At 43.9% G+C, this 21,554-nt stretch overlaps 2 protein-coding genes across 6 annotated transcripts in view; one reads left to right on the top strand and one right to left on the bottom strand.

Annotated features, from left to right (window-relative positions):
• Positions 1-1,585, bottom strand: part of Znf277 (zinc finger protein 277) — a 111,671-nt gene extending 110,086 nt beyond the window's left edge. The window contains exon 1 of one of the 2 annotated variants that reach the window (XM_027419728.2): positions 1,441-1,585. In XM_027419728.2, coding sequence (XP_027275529.1) covers positions 1,441-1,531 — 91 coding nt within the window. In that variant the 5' untranslated portion in view covers positions 1,532-1,585. The remainder of the gene's footprint in view (positions 1-1,440) is intronic. The other variant, XM_027419729.2, reaches the window with a different exon arrangement.
• A 268-nt stretch (positions 1,586-1,853) lies between these two features.
• Dock4 (dedicator of cytokinesis 4) overlaps positions 1,854-21,554 on the top strand; it is a 392,331-nt gene continuing 372,630 nt past the window's right edge. For 2 of the 4 annotated variants that reach the window (XM_027419722.2, XM_027419723.2), the window contains exon 1: positions 1,854-2,173. In XM_027419722.2, the coding sequence (XP_027275523.1) occupies positions 2,137-2,173 (37 nt within the window). In that variant the 5' untranslated portion in view covers positions 1,854-2,136. The remainder of the gene's footprint in view (positions 2,174-21,554) is intronic. The other 2 variants (XM_027419721.2, XM_027419727.2) reach the window with 1 other exon arrangement.

Below are 21,554 nucleotides of genomic sequence, written 5' to 3'. Positions count from 1 at the left end.
CAGCACTCGGGAGGCAGAGGCAGGCGGATCTCTGTGAGTTCAAGGCCAGCCTGGTTTCCAGAATGAGTGCCAGGATAGGCTCCAAAGCTACACAGAGAAACCCTGTCTCGAAAAACCAAAAGAAAAAAAAAAAAAGAAAGAAAGAAAAATATGTCAGAAAAAATATGCACCAACGTTTATAAGTGCATCTGTGTAGTGAAGGGGTTTTATTTACTATATACTTTTTTAAAATTCTAAATGTTTCTGAATGAATTGTTTAAAATAGTTTTAGTGAACTGTAAGGTAACTAATAACTTTTAAGTGTTTTTTTTTTTGCAAATTTTCATATCTTAAAATGGTAGCCCTCTGGAACTTTAGTAATCTGAGAAAACACAACAGTCTGTTATATAAGAACGGGGTATAGGGATAATCCAACGATAGATTGATAGGTTGCTTCTATGATGGGAATTTCACTCATGGAAGTGGGAAGAAACTGCACTTCATTTCTCTGCTACTGAGATTTAAAACAAAACAACTTCGTAGTAAATCTCAATTTAGCTGTGAAGGTGAAAGGAAAAAAAAAAAAGCACTAACAAGGACCAAGAACCAAAAACCAAAGCCCAAATCATATCCACTAAAGAAAGAGAAATTGGTGTGCTAAATTATTCACTTAAGCAAAAGGGGGTCCGGTGGGGAGTGGAGCAAGACCAAAAGAAAAAGGTACTCTGTGTGGCTTTCAAAGTTTGATTTCTGATCTCTACAGTGGAACTGAAGATAATACATCAAAGTCATGTAGATACAAAGTAACTGGGATGACTTTCAACGCCCCCTTTTAAATATTCAGTGAAGGCTAGTGTGCATTTAATTCTCTTCTCTCTTTCACTGAGAATTTAGGACTTCAGATCTCCCAAGCTCCACATTCAATTCTGGAGAGCCCAAGGGTCAAAGGATACCTGAGATGCACACACCCTTTCCTTTTGGAGAGTACTCCAAAGAGCAACCGGCAAGTAAGTTTTGGAGTTTCCAACTTGGAAACCTGTCCCAAACTAAATGAAACACCTTTCAAAGCCAAACCAGGAAACGGAGCAGGGCGAACGGTATTGGCTAGGAAATAGCTGCTAATCCCAGCATTACAATCACACGTGCGACCCAGACCTGACCCAAACCCACTAGGCGGCAAGCGCAAAGCACGGAATTCCAACCCGGAAGATAGCAAAAGGAGATTTCCCAGCTGCCGGGAAGGCAGGTTTTCCCATTTTCTCCTCCCACCCAAGACAGCCTCAGCCAGGTCATCGCTGTCCGCCCCGCTTCATCTCTTTGGGTCCCTCCCGTGGCTCTCAACCTGGCACCAAGGTGGTCTCAGAGCCGACCGGCTCTTAAGGTCCGAGCGGGGGCCAAGTGCACCCCGGGCACGGGAAAAATGAAGTCAGATCGGCCGCACCCCAGGGACAGCGCACTCACCTTCAAGATCCATGGTCCCGACTCCACCGCGGACCCCTGCAGCATCCTCCCGCTGGTCCGCACCGAGACCCCGGGCCTCCGTAGCAGCCATTACCTGGACCAGCAGAAAGGGGCGAGCCGTGGGCGGAGCCGAGCGAGGACACACCAATAGGAACTCGCCTTGGGTCTCCTGCCCACCCACTGGGTGGTTTCCTAAACGCCTAAGCCGTGCCGTCTCACTCTGGACCAATAAGATGCGGCGACCCTAACTAGTTGCCCCGCCCTTAACCGCTGAAGCCTCGCCCCCTTCCGGCTCCGGGAGACCAAGAACTACAACTCCCGGCATGCTGCGTGGGCGGTGGGGAGGCAGAGCTGGATGAGCGGCTGACGGGCGGGGGTGCGCCCGCGAGTGCCCCGGCGCGTTCGCTTAGTTCAGTGAATCAGAACAATGACTGCGCCGCCGGGTCCCCGGGAGCGCTTCGCAGGGCTGTGAGCAGCCGCGGCCGGCAGAGCGGCGGGCGGCGCAGCCTCGGCCGTGTAGTGTCAGTGCCCGCTCGGGAGCCCCGGGCGCAGCTCCTGCCCAGAGCCGCAGCCCGCGCGATCCGCCGCGCTCCAGCGCCGCAGCTGCTCGCTCTTCGGGAGCCGTGCATTGTTGTGAAGCCGCCGGAGGGGCGCGGGGATTGCATAGCCCCGAGACCCTCGGCGCCCTTGATAGCCATGTGGATACCTACGGAGCACGAGAAATACGGCGTGGGTGAGTGTTCGCGGGCGAACTTTTTCCACGCTCCTGTCCTCGTCCCCCTGCAGCTCGCTCCGCGCCTGGCTGTAAACGCCGGGTCTTGGCATAGCGCAGCGGGTCCCGGGCTTGGAGGCACTGGCCTCCGGCCGAGGGGCGCGCACGGGGGTCTCGCTCCCCACTGCGCACCCAGCGCACCTCGAACCCGGTCCCGGAACGTTGGGTCGGCAGCCCCGGGCTCCGAACGCTGGCGGAGTTTGGAGCGGCCGCGGGGCGTGTTGTGTGTCAAGTTGGACCGGGAGGCCAACAGGGTTTTTCTCGGTCCAACCCATGCTGGCCCAGAGCGGCAGAGAGGCGGCAGTGGGCTGCAAGGATTTCTTGGGGTGCTGAGGGAGACCACGATCCCGCAGCGAGAACACTCCCAAACAGTAGGGAGGCGCGAAGTCCCCGCGCCCGCCCGGGGTCGGCATTCCCGGAGTGTGGAATGTGGCACCGGCAGCCAGCCCCTGTGACAGACGGAGCCGGGACGCAGCCTCCTTCCTCCCTTGCCTCCCCGGTGTCTGGGGTGTGTGTGGCGGGCGGGGGTTGGTAAATTTCAACATCTGTGCTGCTGCGCTCTTTGGTCCTTGGAGGGAAACCGAGATTTTGGCAGCGTTTTTACTTCTGGACACCTTCTCTACCAGGGGATGAGCGCAGTGGGGGTCGTGGAGGCCGGCTGGAAAGTGATGGGTCAGAAGCCTGGCTCTTGGATGCTGGGAGGCAGCTTTTAGGAGGGGACTACCCTGGCACTGATTTGGGAGAAAAGGGAACCGGATAGCGTTCACTGTTCTAAGCAAAGGTGAACAACAAAGGACATTAATGTTGACTGATGAATACAGGAGGCTCCCTCCCCTCCCTCCTCCCTTTTCGGGAGGATTACAGTTCCCTTTTTTTTTTTTTTTTTTTTTTTTTTTTTTTTTTTTTTTTTTTTTTTTTTTGTTGTTGTTGGATCTCAGCTGGGTCCCCCCTTGACAGTCACTCCTTTTAGGGTTGAGACTATTAAGAAGCAAGGCTCACTGACAAGCCCGAAGCGGCCAAATGCAATTATAACCTCCCAGAAGGTCTAACAGAAAGAAAGCATTATGGATTTTACTGACAATCTTCATTTCCTTTAATGCCCCGTCCTGCCGATTGGCGTTCTTGTTTTTATTGTGGACGGACCTGGTGATTTATATGGAACAGAGATGTGTTTATGTTCTGAATTCATTCTCCTGTCATTTAAAAAATTTGGAAAACCTTTCAAGAGAGTCCTAATCACAGGAGATTGCCGGCCCCCCTCCCGCCCCCCTCCCCACTTACCCTAGGGATGGTACTCATCTACCGAAGGGACTCTATGATTAAAGAAAACCGTATTTTTACGTGAGTTTCGGTTCAGGGCTGTGACTGGTTATCAAGACAATAGTTGGTCGTATACCCACCTTTGAGAAGGGTTTCCAGCTGTAAGGTAAGCCCTTGCCAAAAGGCTCTCCCAGAGAGGTGTAGAGAGTGATTGTTTTCTCTCCTTTCCTCCTCCTTTGGGGGGGGGGATCGGATAACCCCAGCAGGAGAGAAGGCATTTCCCTGTCTGAGTTAATAGGAACCAGAGGGCCTCCTAACCGGTCTTGACACCTGGTGTAGGAATCTCAGCCCCATCCAGGCAACACTGTCCCGATAGGAGACCATCCCAGAGGTGGTTTTCTTGCAAGTGTTAAATTATACAGATTATGGATGACATTTATTTTTCTAGATTTCCTTATGTGCCAGGTCACAGCTGGGGTGCTGGTATCGATTAGTTTTTCTCTCGCCTTTCTTTACAAGCTGTGGGCAGAGGCTTAAAAACCACTCTGGGATTTCCTGGAATGGCAACCGGATATGATCAGTCAAGTGTTTGGGGCTTTCTGCAGACACGTAGACTTGGGAAGCAGAGTAGGGGAAGGAGATAAGGGGGGTGTGCATGTTTGGGAAAGTGAGGTGGTGAAAAGATGAGAGGTGACAGTACAAAGGGGGACTCTGCCCCAAATTATTGCTGAGGTTCTCATTTGTGCAATGTCGAATACTCAAGACTGTTAATCATCTTTTATTATTAAGTTTTGAGCATTTGGCTTGTGGAAAGCTTAGTTGTTTTTGAAAACCCATCTGTTAGGCGGGTATGTGTTGAAAATTTTGCTAGGATACTTACGCAGGGACTTCTATTTCTCACCATGGTGAACAGTATTGGGAGCTGCTTAGATTTCAAAGTCTTTAAACATTTTTAAAATCTGAGTTATGATTATTACAGAGAATATATATTGTATTTGGCTCGTAGAAGGCAGAGAAGTAACTCAATTTGCTTATTCCTATACCCACAGTTTCAGTGTATAGTGTGTATTCTTGCAATGATGCCTCTTAAGTATTGTCTTTTATACAAATGTCTGTATGACTTATGATTATATATAAAGTAATATAATGAATAAAATACTTAAATTCTGTACTAGTAAGATGTATCAGGGTAGACATTCATGTCTAGAATGTAGGAATTATATTTAATATTGAATTGATGAGTGAGCATAAAACAATCAACACTTACTCTCTGGAAGTATACTAGTGAGACTTTAGTTCTTAGAGATAAAGAACCTTGCCTTTAAAAAAGAAACCAATTAGGTTGGGCAGAGGTGGTGCATGCCTTTAGTCCAGCACTAGAGAGGCAGAGACAGGAGGATCTCTGTGAGTTCCAGGCCAGCCTGGTCCACAGGCTCCAAAGCTACACAGTGAAACCCTGTCTTGAAAAACCAAAAACAAACAAACAAACAAACAAACAAAAAATGATTAGTACCTGAGCTTGGTGGTTGGTATTGTTCTGCTTATAACCTTAGCTACTTAGGAGACTCAGGAAGTAGACACTCAAGTGTAAGGCCTGTCTGGGCTTCAGAGCAAACTATAGGCTAGTATGATCAAGTTAGCAAGATCTAGTATAAATATTTATACACATGTATGTATGCATAAATGACTGGAAATAAGCAGAGTGGAAGAACTTCCCTAGCAAGCATGAACCCATAGATTCAGTTCCCAATATTGCCAAGAGAAAAAAGGTCAAGGATGAGGCTCAGTAGCACAGTGTAAGAGCTAGGGAATGATGATAGACACATTTGCCTTAGGTACAACCATTAGCTCCTGTCCTCATCTACACACTGCTGTCCCCTGTATTTCTGGATGTACTTAGTCTAAGAGTTATGAGTTGCGTCCCTGTCTCTGGGGTAAGTGCTACCCAAGGTAAAGACCAGTACTACTTCTGCAGAGTTCTTCCAACCAAATATGTCCTAATTACAAAACATCACCAAGGGCAGCAAGTGCTTACTAGAGATGCTTTTTGTTATGATGTGTCCCACATGATTTCAAACTAAAATCAGAAGTTAGCAAATGCCTTGTGGAAGGTTGCCTGAATCCAGGTGATTGCTGCTGTCTTTCTCAATCTGTTTGATTGTGTTTCTCAGGGACGGGCTCCACTGGCAATGACTCAAGTATTCTTGATCACCCCTTTCTCCAGGCCCTCTGAGCCTCTGTATGTCTCTGGCATGTCCTCTGCTCTTGGGCTTCATACAGTGTTGGCCATTGGTTAGAAGGAAAGTCAAAACCACTGCTTGTGCTTATTTGTTCACCATTGGTGCTCACCAGTCTCCTGAGAACCAGTGTATCCTCTGAGCCTCAGGTTTCTCCCTCTCAACCTAGGTAGATGTTTTACCTTTGTGAGCCTGCTTAAATTAGCCAGAGAATAGGGGCTAACAAACAAAAGAAAAACAACACCAAAAAGGGGTGGGGAGCCTCAGTGATCCTTACAGAACCCAAAATCTCAAGCAAGCTGCTCAGAAGGTCTGAACAGTCCTGATTTCACTGACCTTGACAAATACTCTTCTTCCTTCTTTCTCTGAATCATGTTCCTTGTTAAAGTGTCTAAAAAATTAAGAGGAAGAGGCGCCTTCTCTTTCTTGTTTAGGATCTTTAGCCTTCTTCCCTTGGGAAGGGCTCTTTGATGGTAGCTTGTGTGGGAGTTAGGAGAGTGTGTACTTTTCCTCTCGGCTTTTGTCAGTTTCATAGCTGTTTCTTAAAATGATTCCCATTTGTGCTACTGTATTGTAGATAGATAATACATAGAAGCAAGTAGTTTGAGACTGTTGGGCACTTTGAGCCTGGTGCAGGCTCTATACTGCAAGTGAGAAGAAAAAGAATAGTTAGAAGGGTGGAGCCAATCATAGAGCTGATGTTCCTGATCTAGCCTCCTGTGGCAACACCCAATAAAAAATAGTTTCCTTCTTTTGGTCATTGTCCTTTGGGATGATTCTTTCATAAGGTCCCCATGGTAACAGAGATGCTGTCCTTCCCTTCCAGTCTTGATTCACTTTAGAAGCTATTATAGTAGCACCATAAAGATTACAAAATTGCAAGAAATAGGCTTTTCCTGTTTGGAGCTGTATTCATTACCATAACACTTTCAGAATTGTCTTTGATAATGTATGTCCAAATTTTCCCCATGCTGACTTCATGTTGTGAGCACATGTATCAGAAAAATACTTAACTAAAGCAATAAAAAAGATTGTAGAATAGCCTACCAATACAACATTTCATATTTGAAGAATGTGAAAATGTTTTATGTGAGCCTGTCATTTGAAGCAGAGCAATAATTTATACTTCAGAGATGAGGAAACAATATCATTTATTTTGTCTGAAAAGCTTTTAATCTTGCATATCATCCTAATAGAAATAATGAATTTCCTGCCCTGCTGTATACTAAGAGCCCTCTAGAACCATTTCACACACACAAGGGAAACCACATTTGCCCACATTCCACTTTATCTAGTCTTTTTCATGAAAGCTGGTCACTAAATTGATTCAATGGCTTATTAATGGCTCCTGACCCATAGTTTGAAAAATACTAACTGCAATGCCACATATGTGAGACTGATTGTATTAGAATCAAGACCTTGTTAGGTTTCTGTCAAGTTTTTCACATGGTGTTGGCATGGAGTTTTTATATTTTTTCTATTTTCATGTATGTGCATGTATGTATGTATTTGCATGTTTTCTCTCTGTGTGGGCACACTTAACATGCAACTGGAAACCCAAGATTGATGTCAGGACTATTACCCTCCTCCCACCTCTAACTCCTCTTGAATCTTCCTAGCAAACTCCTCTTGAATTAATGGTGTGTGTGTGTGTGTGTGTGTGTGTGTGTGTGTGTGTGTGTGTGTCTGAGCCCAGTTAATGTTGCCTTTACTTGATATATGTTTAGGATTGACCCTTAGGATTGGAGTCTCATCCCTATAAACGAACAAACAAACAAACAAACAACCTTACAACAGCTGGCTCATATTCTCTCAGCAGCCATTGACTTCAGCTCTTCATTTAGGGTTGTGGACTTGTGAAATTTCTCCCATACATTGACATGTGGGCTGGTATGGTCTTGGCAGCTCTTTTGTAGGTAGCCTATTGCTAAGAGTTCAGAGAAGCAATATCCCATGATAGTCCAGAAGACATTATCACGTTGCAGTTGTCCCAGGCCTCTGGCACTTACGAGCCTTTTGATCCCTCTTCCTCAATATCCCTTAAGCATTAGGTATAGAGGCTGTGTTGTAGACATTCCATTTGAGACTGAGGACCCCACAGTCACTTACACTCCATTATGACCTGCTGTGAATCTCCTTAAGAGTCTCCATCCACTTGGAAAAGAAGCTTCTTGGTGAAATGTGAGAGCTGTACTTATCTATGGAGGTAGGGATGCATAGTTAGAATGCAGTTGGGAACTGTATTACTTTAGTAATGTGGTAGTAATAGGTTCTCCCATAGGGACTGTGACCTCTCTAGCCATAGGTTCTTGGCTAGGTTTACAGTGTCAGGCCTGAGGGCCCCCCCCCCCCCCCCGCCCCACACCAATAAACAGGCATTAGGTCCAACTAGATAACTCTTAGTTGCCCCAGAAATACAGATGCCACCGTTGCACCACTGAGGATGTCTTTCCAGTACTGTCCTTCTGGTTCTCAGGCTTTACAGCTCTTTGCAGCTTGCATAGCACTTTCCAACACCATGAGAACTAGCTTGCAGGGAGGAGGCATCCAGGTCAGGACTAGCTTGATTTTTTTCCAAGTTTTGTGACTAAAGTATGTGGTGTTTTTAAGCAATAGGCTGTTGTTTTCATGCTTAGGCAGGTAACTGAGATCCTATATTGTTTTGAGATTCCTTTGTGTGCCTTTCTGCTAGGGTCCTTCTTAATGCACTTGATCTCAAAGTGTGGGACTCTTCACATCATTCTTTTGGCAATTCTGTCTTCTCGCTACATACTTATAACACATCTACTGAGGCATACTGCTAGTGGCAGGTGTGCTGGTTAGTTTATTCAGTTGTCACAAACTATAGTCATCTGGGAATAGGGAACCTCAACTGAGAAAATGCCTCTATTCAATTGACCTGTGAGCTTCTATAGGAGCATCTATCTATCTATCTATCTATCTATCTATCTATCTATCTATCTATCTATCTATCACCTATCTTGGGAAGAGTGACACAAAAGTGAGGAAAGAGTTACTACCATAACTAGTGAGTTGTAAGTACCAGTTAGCAACTTTCAGTGTGGCAAGGTGTGGATGGAACAGTGGGGTGGCACAACTCTTTAAGCCCAGGAAGGGCATTCAGGAGGCTGAGGGAGGAAGATCAAAACTTTGAGGCCAGGGACTTATAGGGAGACTTTGTCTTAAAAAGGACAACAACAACAAAAGAAAAACAAAAACAAAAACAAAACTCCAATTAGATCAAGAAACCAGTTAACCAGCCAACCAACAAAATGTGGATGAGAGCTAGTTAGGAAATAAAAGCAATAGGGCTTCATAATTGAATATGAGGAGTTGGAGAAAAGCTTAGGATATTGTCCTAGTGAGCTGGGGGTAGTATAGCAAAAATACCAAAGGCAGGTAGTTAATAATAGAAAGTTACTTCCCACTTTGCTGGAGACTGAAGCCCAAGAACAATATGCTAGCTTCCTCGGTTTTTGCTTGCAAGTGGTCACTTGTGATGTGTCCTCATAGAGTTGGCCAAAGTAAGCTCTCTTTCTTCTTTTTATAAGGGTAACGGTGCCACTGTGAAGGCTCAACCCAATAATCAAATTAGAACCAGAATGCTTCATCCTCACATACCATTGCCTTCAGGGTTAGTATTTCTGTGTGTTAGCCTGAGGATTTCAGGAATACAGCCTATATCAGACATCTGGTTTCTGCTTGGGTACCCTGATGAGTGAATATCTTCTGGTCAGTAAATGAGACTTTTTTGCCTGGTGGAGCAAGCTTGTAGCATCACTGTATGGGTCCTGTTTGGCCACTCTGAGTTTGAGATAACCTGCAAAGCAGCCCCTCTTCTGGACTTCCAGGGCACCAGGCATAAACATGGTGCACAGACATACATGCAATATGGGCAGGGGGAACGAAAGAAAAATAATCAAAAATATGTAAAATTTGTACTTGCAAACTACATCGTAGTGAAACTTGGAGAAAAACAGGGAAGCATAGCAGTTGGTGCTGCTGCTTTTGCTTTCACTTACAAAGTTTCAAAGAGTCTAGTGACTGGGAGATTTACATGGGGATCCAGTCACTGTTTCTCAGTCCTCAGTTTGAGGTCGAATAGACATATTGAACTCTGAGGGTGCCCTTTTCTGTCTGTGCATCCATGGTTCTTCTCTTTCCACCCTATTTTTGACTTCTGAGATATGACCCTGCCCATAAAGAGCTGGGATAAGAAGGTCCATGGATTGGGAGGTGGTGTTAGATGAAAGCAGTCTGCAGAGGGATTAGGGGATAGGAAGGTTCATGGGGCCGGGGTAGAAGAAAACGGTCTGCAGAGGCTGCTACTTGTCTTTGAAAAGTGACTGTAGTCTTCATGAGAAAAATGATTATATGGATGCCCTGAAAAAACACTACAGTATCCAAGCTTGTCCATTTTGGTATCTGTTGGTAATGGAGGGAAAAAAAGCAGGAGAGTAGACAATGAACTGCTCCTAAACAGTGGTACCACTTACAAGTAGGAACTTTGCATTGGAGTTCGGCACATCAGCCAGCCTTTGAACAAACACCTGAAAGTAGGATGCACCATGCCTTTATTTTTAGCACTGCCCTTAGTTAGCACTTGTGAAGAAGTTTAAGACTCAGGTTACATTAGCTAGTGATCTCGTTTGCATCCTTAAGCTTGAAGGGGGAAAGCCACTAAAATTGGAAACAGGTATCCTACACAAAGGAGTGAATTAAAGCATGGCTTTTTTCTCAGCTGGTGAGGGAGAGAGGAGAGCATGACATTTACACAGCTTGTGAAGACTTCCTATGCATGTGTATTTGTTCCTTTTGAGCATTCCAGTCTCCTGGGAATATGCAAAGAGAAAAAGTGGCAAGGAGGGTGGTTGGAAGAACCCTTCAGGATATGAAATTTTAACACTTACCAATTTGCATTTGACAATCACCATCCCCCAATGTTGTAAAGCATTTTTGAAAACCAAGTAGTTTATTGTTCATTTTTATTTGATTATCAACTAGTCATTGACCTAAAAATATCTACCAGAAACCTGGCAGAGCGATAGTGATTTTGGTTCCTTGTCTTTATTTCTTTCAAATGAAAGATTCTTGCCTGTCATTGGCAACAGAAAGCAGACAGGTTTGGGAGTATGGGCATGCATGTATGGGCAGGCAACTAAAAATAGCCTGGACAGAACAGTATCCTGCACCTGGGGAGGAGGTGTCTGTTCTTCATCTTTTTCAGACAGCCAGAATTAGTGGAGAGGTTTGTGAGCCTCCTTGGCTCAGGGACTAGCCAGGCTCTTGAAGAAATAGAGAAACTTAAAACCTGAAAAAACAGTTCTGCCAAGATGTGGAAGAGATTGCTTAAGTTTCCTGCAGAGATCTGTATGAAAAATCTTAAGAATAATGTGGGGGAAACTTCTACAAAATTGTACATTTATCAGGACAGTGGTGGCCCACGCCTTTAATCCCAGCACTTGGGAGGTGGAGGCAGGGGGATCTCTGTGAGTTCAAGGCCAGCTTGGTCTACAGACTGAGTTCCAGTACAGCTATGGCTGTTACACAGAGAAACCCTGTCTCAACAAACAAACAAGCAAGTAAACAAACAAAAATTGTACGTATAGTACTTCTATCAGTGGTAGAAAGTGATTCAGAACACTAAATATATGGTTTTTGTTCTTAAGCAAACAGGGAAATTGTGTGTGTGTGTGTGTGTGTGTGTGTGTGTGTTCTCATATATATATATATATATATATATATATATATATATATATAGTATGTAGTTGTTATTCTAAGTTTAAAAAGAGGAAAATGTTAGGAAAAGAATTGGAATGCTAATATTGTAACCAACAGCTACAAAAGAAACTTCCTAGTTTTTAATTAAGTTCCAAAATTAACATGAATTTCTTTTATGATCCAAAACCAATTATACAAACCCTTTAAACAAAGCACTATTTCGTGGATAGGTTTTCGTTTCAGGATTAGAGGTGAGAAAGTGGCTTTCCTGGCTGTGCCAAATTAATACTTGGGTTGCTGCTGCCCTGTCGTTTCCCAGTGAAGTTTTGCTTCCAGATGGCCTTGGAACATAAGACTTTGGGAAGGAAAAAGTCCTAGCCCATTTTTTAAAAATGGCTTCAAATGAATTTACCTGAGATAAAAATGCTCCTCTCTGATTGGAGTGCTTACCCTGAAGTCTGATGTCAGTGGCCCCACTCCCTTTGCCTTGCTCGGTCACTGTCCTGTGATACTGTGGGCCCTGTTTAATTTATGCAAGAGAAACCTTTCAGCACAGAGTCAACAACTTGGAGAGGTTTCACTTACCATTCATAGGGAATAATTGCTTATACTTGAGTATTATGGCCGCACTGTGTTCCCTCCCAATTCATGTGTTGAAGCCCTAACTCCCAACATGGCTGTATTTGGAGAAAGGAAGTAATCAAGATTAAATGAAGTCCTAAGGGTGGGAACCGAGACTCAAGAGAGCTCTCTAGATCTCCGCATGCTCTGGAGAAGTGACTGGAGCACACAGGGAGGAGGTGGCACTGTACAAGCCAGGAAGAGTACTCTCACCAGCAGCCAGCATAGCTGGGTCTCTCCTGTGACATCCTTCCTCTAGAACTGGAAGCATGGGGACCACCAAGCCTCTGTTTTTCTGTTCCAGCAAGTCAAACTAAGACAGAAAATTAGATGAGTTTAGGCATCACAGGACAGAAACAGAGAAAGCAGAAACAGCATTCTTGGCCTCAGTGGAACCCATGAAGACCTTTTCTGGGCCTGAACTCCTGTTCCTCTGACTCTACCCCCGGAACTGACATACTGTTGTCAGGCTCTTAAAGATTCTCAACCTCTGAATAACTGCTCTTGTATTATTTGAATAATGTTAGCTTTATGTTTATTTGTAGTTTGGCAGAATTGGTGACAGTCTTGAGTTATATCACTTTGGGTCCCCCTGAAAGCACAGCAGACAGTCTTCAAGGGTTTCACTTTCCATGCTACATAATAAAAAAATGGGGACAACAGGGTTAACCATCTAGGTTGGTGTTAAGACAGGAAGACAAAGTTTCACAATAAAGAATTTGGGCTGGGGGCATCATCTGAGGTGCCCCCTTGTGCTGGAAAAACTTGGCTGTGGAATGCAGCACCATGAAGAGAGCAGTATTTGGAGGATTGCTTTTTCCATTTTGCTATCCTTAAGTGTGTGCTCCTGAGTGCAGTTACTATCACCTTCTATAGGTTGACTTGTTGCATTTGTTTTGCTCTCAGTGACAAGTACGAAGGTGAATTTTGTAACACATCAGTAAGGAAAAGCTTGGGTTATGATTGATGTCACATGCTTACTGTTAATAGAGCGGGCACTGTTTGATGAGTATCCTCAGAGGTATATATAGCACTGGATCTCTGGGCAAGTGAAGGACCTAGGATAGTTTAATTTATGCAACATCTCCTCAAGGTGGATATTACCTGCATTTACATTTCAGCATTCACGTCCTGTAGCAGCATTGCAGGAACATGGAGAAGTCAGCGTAAAGATTAAGGCAGATCCTTCAAACTTTACAATGAAAATCAGGACTTGGGATGATGATGCTATTCACGTTTGTTCCTGAGGAAGCAGCCCTGTGGAGGGAGTGTCTCATATCCTGAAGAGCTCTGAACTTGTGCAAGAGAATGGGAGTTTTCCTTTGAAAATACTCCTGTAGGCGTGAGTCACCAGCTGCTGTAATTGTCCAGTATAAACACCTGAGTGGAACGGTACTTTAAATAGCTGGAAATCTTTTTCCTCTTCCTTCTGAGTGACTTCCACCCCCACCCCCATTCCTGTCACCTGACCTGCCTTGGACAATGGTTTGTCTTTTTTTTTTTTTTTTTTTTTTTTTTTTTTTTTTGGTAGTTTCTAACTCCCAGTACAGAAAGAAAACAGGATTTAGTATTGGTTCTCCTTCAAGAGGTTTTTGAACTGCAAATAAAACCTCTGGCACATGTTTAAATTACAGAAAAGTAGGTATGAGCAGGCAGAGGGGAAAAAACCCAAACAGTGAACTTAAGATGAAAGTTTAAAGCAGCTAGGCCTGTTGGTTAGTACCATGGTTGCATTCAAGCCCTTCAGCAAGGCGTTTTGCTCAATGGGATGCAGCTGGGAAGGAATGACATTTTAGAAAAGCTGAGGAGCCACAAAGAGCCCTCATGCTTACAAGACCCCAGGCTAGAATCTGGAGACACAGCCCTAAGGCTTTGGGGTTCTGTGCACTATGGTGGAGAAGTTGTTAACATACTTTCCTTTTTACCAGCATGGTAATGGCAGTATGTGAAATCAGTCTCCACCTTGTCTTTTTGCTCTCTCCTTAGACTTTGATAGTCTAGGCCATCCTTTTCTGTGTACAGTGGTACTGGAGGGGCCTCTAGCAGGATCAGCAAATGGAGGTGGGCAAAGGGGACACGGGACACGGGGCAGGGGCGGAGGCGGGTGGGGGGGGGCGCGATTGGAAACTGAGATCCAGGGACTCAACAGAGTCTAGTGACTAGAGGAAATCAAAGAGGTCAGGATGGACGCCAGAGTAAGGACCAAGGCTTTGGTGACTCAGGGTAACTGAAGAGCAGAGGAAGAAGGGAAGGAGGTTCATGTGACTGCTTAGACTTAGAGTCCCTGAGCTCAGAGGCTTTGTGCTTCTACAGTGGCAGCCCTAGGACTCCTCTCAGACCTAGGACTTCTCACTCTGCTATGTGCCCACCCAAGGAGCTTCGTCCTGTGTGGCCAAGGAGCTGGTATGCTAGAGAGACATCCCATTTAACTAAATTACTGCTGTAGCCTCCTAATTTGTCTCTTTCCCACACTTCTATCTGTCTAGTACAAGCCACCTGAGCTTTTTAAAAGCAGATGTGTTGAAGTGGGTCATTTTGGGTGGAGGGGGCAGCTTTAGTGTTGCCTTCCCAGTGAGGATTGAGATTCCAAAGTCTTTCGTGCGTGTGTGGCTCTTCCTAAATTAGTCCTGTCCTGTCTGCTGTTGAGCACTTCTTCCTCCTGGTCCCTAACCCTCTTAGAGACTTAGTATCTGCAACTCAGAGGTACAGTCCCGCCCAAGGACTCAAGACCTCTGCATTTACTGGAATTCTGCTTGGGCCAATCATCTCTTTCCCAAGTCCTTACCTGGCAAACGGAACTACAAAGTCTCTTTAAGACATTTCCTGTACTGACTTCTCCACTGTACCCCACATCTGTGTCCTGCAGCTGCTTCTGCCAGAACCTGGTTTTTCTTTCTTCGCACAGTTCACTTTTGTCATTGTCTAGTGGAGCCCTGAGGCCAGAGATGGTGGGTGGGCTGTTGTTTGGCTCTGATCTCTTTAGGGTGAGCACAGAACTAACCCATGGCATGGCTTGTTGACTGGGTGAGTGAACTGGCTCTTTGGCTGAAGAGGGAGAAAGATCTAAGCTCAGTGTGGGGTGGTGACTCTTTCCCAGTTTACTGAGAGTGGACAAACCATGCTTTGAGCTGATCCTCGAGGACTGACTGCTCAGGGCAGCAGGCCCCCACACCCTAAAGTGTCGGTTGAACCTGAGGAAGACAGATACTGGTTAGAGAGGTGCATGAAATTCATCGCATGAGTCTCTTGCTTATGTGTCCATGTAAAATTACTGTACACAAAAAAATCCAGATAGAGAATAAAGACAAGTCTACCAGGGCTACTTCACACAGAAACATGCTGCTGACTGCCGAACTTCAGACACAGGACTGGATTGTAATTTCATTTACTGTTGGTACCCTCTAGTGCATGAGTGTAATCTTTTTTGTGTGCACGTTGTCATTTTTTGGTTAATGAATAATAAAAGTACAAAGAGGTTTTATTTGAGTCTCTATATACAGGCCTAAGTTTTTTAGTAGAATATTTACAAGTAAAGTCTTGGTAAAAAAAAAAAAATCCTTTGACAGCTGGGCTCTCTCTAAATTCTGTAATATTCGCCGTCACATCTGGCTGTCACATGGTCTGGCTATCAGGTAACTGTAACTCACACAATCTCCTGCAGATCCTAAATCTCTGACATTCTTCATGCTTCCTGCAAGTTGAGGGTATTCTCCTAAGCTTTTGCTTAGGGGTATTTCAGGGCTCCTGTCTTTATTAAAACAGAAACAGAAAACTCTTAACAAATATGATGACATTGGCTAGTCATTATGAGAAGAGCATTTTCACTCTACTTAATGACCAAAACAAAATGCAGAAATATATGGCATGCTAAATAAACAAACAAAATAAACTAAAACAACAACAAAACCACTGCAATTATTTATAGCCTCTGGTTTTTAAATTTTCTTAGTAGGACATCTGTGTTCAGTGGAACATTTATTCCCATATGGCCGGTCACACAATATGCATGCTATTGCAGGCTGTGCTTGGTATGTGATGGCTGAATTTGAGGACAGACTGGGTAGAAGGGACAGCTTTCAGGTGTATGGTGTAGTATGACATTGGCTTGCAGGAATGTTGTTAACTGTTTCTGTGAACATCAGTCAGTGTAAAAGTGGATTTTTCTAGGAGCAAATGATGTTTTGTGGGCTTTATGTTTCAATGTTCTATACAAGAGTTTATTCAAACAACAAAAAAAGTTTCCTGTGAAAATCAAAGTTTGAAAACTACTGACTTTGTCAGACTACTCTGAAACAATACTGGGATATTACAGATAATAATTTTACATTTGGTCCTAGTAAGCTTTGAAATACCCATGTTTCTCCTGTGGAAATGACCTGAGGAGGTAATAGAGAAATTTTTTGCTTTGGGGACTGGCATTGTCATGGGATTTCTGTATTTCCCAGAAATGAATAGCATGTGGCATAGTTGGCATCATGATTTACTAAAACCTTTTGTGTCTGGAATACCTTCGGGTGATCTTCTCTTTCTATATAGTTCCCATTTGCAGAGGTTACCTGGGAGTTTATCCTATGAAAGGAAGAGCCTGGGCTTCTAATTTTGGTTCTTTCATAATAATGGTGTAAACTCAGGCAAAGCATTTATCTTCTTAGAGCCTCGGCCAGAAAATGAGAGAGTTGCATGAGGTGATTCCTATGTTCTTCTCGGATTCTAGGGGCAGACCAACAGGATGTCAGTGCAGTGTCTGGAGTAGTCTATACCCAAAGGGTTTTGTGTTCAGGAATGGGAGGCACAGTGGATAAACTATTTATCACTTGGCTTGTGCCAGTCTCTCCTAGATGACAATTGCTAATTTTGCCACGATGGAGCTGCCTTGACCTCTGAGGCATCCTAAAGAGTTTGGGCCAGTAAATTTTAGGATTCCATAAAATACTATAGAGATTCCATGTCTCCCTACGAATTCTTCCTCTCCCCTAGTAAGGCATTGCTGGTGTAGGCAATGTACTCATGGAGTAGGCTTTAATTCTGTTTCTGAGACACATTTGAAGAAAATCTTGGTTAATGGGGTCAGTTTGGAAATAATTTCATTTCTTTTTTTCTGAAAGGTTTTCTTATTATTGGAGAAGAGCCTAGGAATGAAATATATTAGTTAACTGTCAAGAAACAAAGAATCACTGTAGATCTCATTCCACATCCAAATTATAGCACTCACCAGCCACACTGTGCAAGGTTGGTCAGATTTCACTGACTGCGTGCATTTACTCCTCTAATTGGAAAAAATTAGGACTATTAATCATTGTGACACAAAGCAAAATGTCATCATGGCATGACATTCTTATTTTCCACCTGAGAAATGGTGGCTTCCAAGAGTAAAATCATTCTCTGTGGTTGCCTCTCCCTTGCCATTTCCTTCCTGGCTATGGTTCTCCGAGTAGAGGAGACAAAGGCTTGCAAAGCCAGGGAGCTGGGAGGCGGAAGAAGCACAGGAGGAAAGCCCTCCTTCATTTCTATTCCACAGCAATAGCTGTGAAAATGAAAACGTGGGGCGGGCAGAGCTGAGAAGCTGAGGAAATGTAGCTACTACACAAAGACTTTGGAATGATTTGTATGGAGGCAGTTGATGGAGACAAAGTCCTTTTGGATATGGGGCCCTCAGAATGACAGAACCCTGAATTTTCAACCCTCCCTAGATTAAATAAAAAAGAAAAAAAATGTTTAAAGCAATTTACCAGGATTTTCTTATGAGGGTTATAATTTTCTAACGATAGAAATAATCATGATTGGAATACAGGAATTCTTTTGGTATTGAGTTTTGTCACTTCTTATTGTTTTGGCATACTTAGAATTGATCTGGACTGTTTCACATTTTAAGCAGAATTAAAAGAAAAATGTAATTGACAAATGCTAGTCTATGTCATGCTTAGCTTTTGAAAATAATTTTTCCTCCAGGTATCATTATTAAACACCCTTAAAAAAAAGAAACAAAAATAAGTATTTGTACAGCAATGCTCAGGGAGGCTCCTATTCTTTCCCTTTAATCTCTTTTTCTGAAAACATGGGATATTTGCTGGCTGGTGTTAGTTTAGTAAATAAGCAACCTCTTCTAATATGTGGCTGAAATGTTGCCACCCTCCAACATATGGTTCTCTTAGTATTCTAAACAGAAACTGGAGCGTGCGTGCGTGCGTGCGTGAGTGCGTGCGTGCGTGCGTGCGTGCATGTGTGCGTGCGTGTGTGTAGGTACAACATGACACTTTTTCTTAGGTGTGTCATTAAGCACAATGGGGACATTTCCAACTGATCAGGTCACTATATTTTGTGACGATATAAACTAGAATCGACAGTGACTTGTTTTATAACAGTAGTAAGCATTTACTGAACTTGAATCTTTTCTTTCATCACCCATTAGAACTGCATGGTGTGTGTACTTATTCCTATTCTTATTTACCAAGGAGAAACTGAGGCCCAGACATTTTGCCCACTCTCTCTAAGATCACCAGTGTAATGAGTTATAAAGTTGGGATTGTGGTTGGTTCCTATGTCCAGTGCCTCGAGCATCTATTATGGTGTCTCTGGTCACATTTTTATCACTCCTTTGTATTGTTTTGGTCCCTTGGTGGTTGTGCAGTTGAGAAGTGACTGACAGGGTTCATGTTGCATGTTGCAGCAGCGTTACCTCTACTGAGGCTGTCTAACTGCACTAGATGCAGCAGTGTCAGATTGCTGCTCTGTCTGGCTGGGAAGCCTGTGGTTCTAAAACTCCTGGGCGGAGCTAAACCATTGAGAACCTAATGGTGTCCCAGCCTGGCACCATGGCAGGGCTCATTAGAAGGGAGTACGGGCTGAGACTCAGAGAGCAGAATGTACTACCAAGAGACTGGGCCTTGAGCCACCTGCCCTCACTGTGTAGCTGCGAGGTCTCTGTGCTACAGCCAGGGTTAGCAGATGCCTCTCCATCTTAAAAGAGTCCATTATTTATCAGGTGATGTGCAAAAGACTGGATTCCTGTTAGAAAAGGTAGCTTCGGACTGCATTTTAATGTGCCTGGGAGCTGACTGAAGACAGAGCCCAGAGAAGTGGAGAAAAAAAAAAAAAAAAAAAAAAAAAAAACAACAACAACAACAACAAAAAAAACTGCCTTGTTCTTTAAGGATGGACCTGCCACAATGCAAAGGACAGCTAACAGTTGTAGTGTTATGGTCAGACTAAGTCTTTTATTTCAAGTGACCTTTGTCCCAGATGGCTTACTGTTGGTGACACACGTTCTGACTTCCCTGCTAGACAAAATATGACTTGAATGCTTACATCATCACTTTTCCTGTGTGACAAGTGATAAAACTGTTCCTTTATGTGCGGTGCTTTACAATTGGGAGGGCTTTCTCACTTGTCCTGTGTGATCCCTTTAGCCTCCAGGAGGTAGATAGAATAAGATGCTCCTTTGTCAGGGATGACAGTTTAGGCACAGAAAATCAACTGACTGCTGGCGTGCAAATAAAATGTGACAGGCCAAGACAGCCCAGCCCTGCTCTCTGAAGCATGATCTTAGTTTGTTGGGAGAACTTTTCTTTCTTTCTTTGCCCTTGTTTTCTTCACTGAAGAGATTCCTTTTCATACAGTAGAGTCTGATTATACTTTTTGGCTCCCCTAACTCATTCTAGATTCTTCCCACCTCCCTCTGTACCAAATTCCATGCCACTTCATTCCTTGCTCTTTGAAAAACAAACAAAAACTCCAAGAAACACACCATCACACCCCACAAAACACAAAATCAGAAACTGTAACATACAAGCAAAATAAGGTAAAAAAAAAATCCCAACCAAAGCAATATGAGACAAAAACCTCTACACAAATACCACTGAATCAATTTTGTGTTGGTCATCCTCTGGCCATGGGACCTATCTTGAAGTGTGGTTAATATATCCAGTGGGACTCCATTGGAGACGACTAATTTTTCCTATGTAAGTGGGTACCAATTACAGATAGCATCTTGGTTAGGGGTGGGAGTCCAGGTCTACTTCTCTCTCTTAGTCCTGGGAACCCTTAGTTTGGCTTGAACCCTTTGTGTGACCTGTGTGTGCTCCTACTGTCTCTGTGAGTTCCTATGTGCATCAGTCTTGTTGTGTCTGGAGGACACTGTTTTCTTGAGCCAGTCATCACTTCTGTCTCTTACAGTCTTTCTGCCTCCTCTTCCCTGAGCCATGAGGGAGGGTTTGATGATGACATCTCATTTAAGACCGAGTACTTACTTTTTATACTGGAATGAGTTGTCCATGTAGCACATTAGTGTACCCATGTATTTCTACATCAAATAGTAGATCATTCTGCTTGGCAGTTTCCACCTTCTGGTGAGAGCAATTGTGAATAGCCCATACATCTAATAGTGCAGTCTGCAGCCCTCCACATTGCCAGAACAATGTGGACGAGGTACTCTCTGAGTCTCACTAGTTTCTAATGGACTCTACATCATTTTTTGAGTCCATGACATTCCTTTTTTTGTAAAGTATAGTGAAGGTCCCTAAACTTTACTTTCCTGTCCAATAAACACAAATGATAGTTCTTGCTGACTATATCTGCAGTATACTTGTCATAATCAAATGAGATCATCTTTATAAGGCTCTGAAAATCAAGTGCTTTACAAGCCCAAGGAATTATGGAGGTTCTTGAGTTCAAGATAGAAGTTGGCAACAGTTAGAGTAATTCTTTCTAAGATAATCTATGACCTTTTTTAGAATCCTTCAGCAAGCTCTGGGGGTAGATGGGTCACATTGTGTGACCTTACTGGAGACTGAAAGGACTGGAAACCTTCTTAGGCCCCTGGAAGACCTACTTATGTTTCTGAGAGCCTGTGTTTGGAGCATATGGCCATAGAAATATAGACCTAGAGTCAGGAAGGAGTTGGCACCTGACTTCCAGGGGTCTGCAGGGAAGGTCAATGCCACATTGTTTGAAACTAGTCAAAAGAATAATGAATAGTGGATGGTGATTTAAAAGGCAAAAGAATAAAAAGTGAAATATGTGCTCTGTTAAACTTCAGATTGGTTTGTGTTGAGTATGAGGTGGCAACTCTTGCTACCCTGGGAATTAGTTCCTTAAAGCTGTATCCCCAGGAGGTGCCCACTGAGCATGCGGAGAGGGGTGTTTGAGAAGACAATAACTTCTGTTAATAGCATCTTTCTTAAGAGCTGGTACTTCTTCCCAGGTGGGGGACACCCCATTAAAGAAACATTCAGGTACTGTCTCCTTCCCTTATTCCCCCCCTTTTTTTCTACATTATTCACAATCAACAGGTGAGCATGAAAATTTCATGGGCCTTGCCTGGCTCCTTCCTTTCTTAGGAGATCTGCCCTCTACAGAGAGGCTGCATTCTGATTGGTAAGACTGTGATAGTGTGAGAAGCCTGTGTCTTTGTGACTGAGATATAGTGTAGGGGGTTGTTAGCTGGCCCTTGTGGACAGTGATGTGGTTTGTGTACTGCATGAAGGGAGCAAGTGGCAGCTGGAAGC

The sequence above is a fragment of the Cricetulus griseus genome, chromosome 5 (genome assembly GCF_003668045.3).
Source record: "Cricetulus griseus strain 17A/GY chromosome 5, alternate assembly CriGri-PICRH-1.0, whole genome shotgun sequence".
Classification (NCBI taxonomy): Eukaryota; Metazoa; Chordata; class Mammalia; order Rodentia; family Cricetidae; genus Cricetulus; species Cricetulus griseus.
This window is presented reverse-complemented; position numbering and strand designations above follow the sequence as displayed.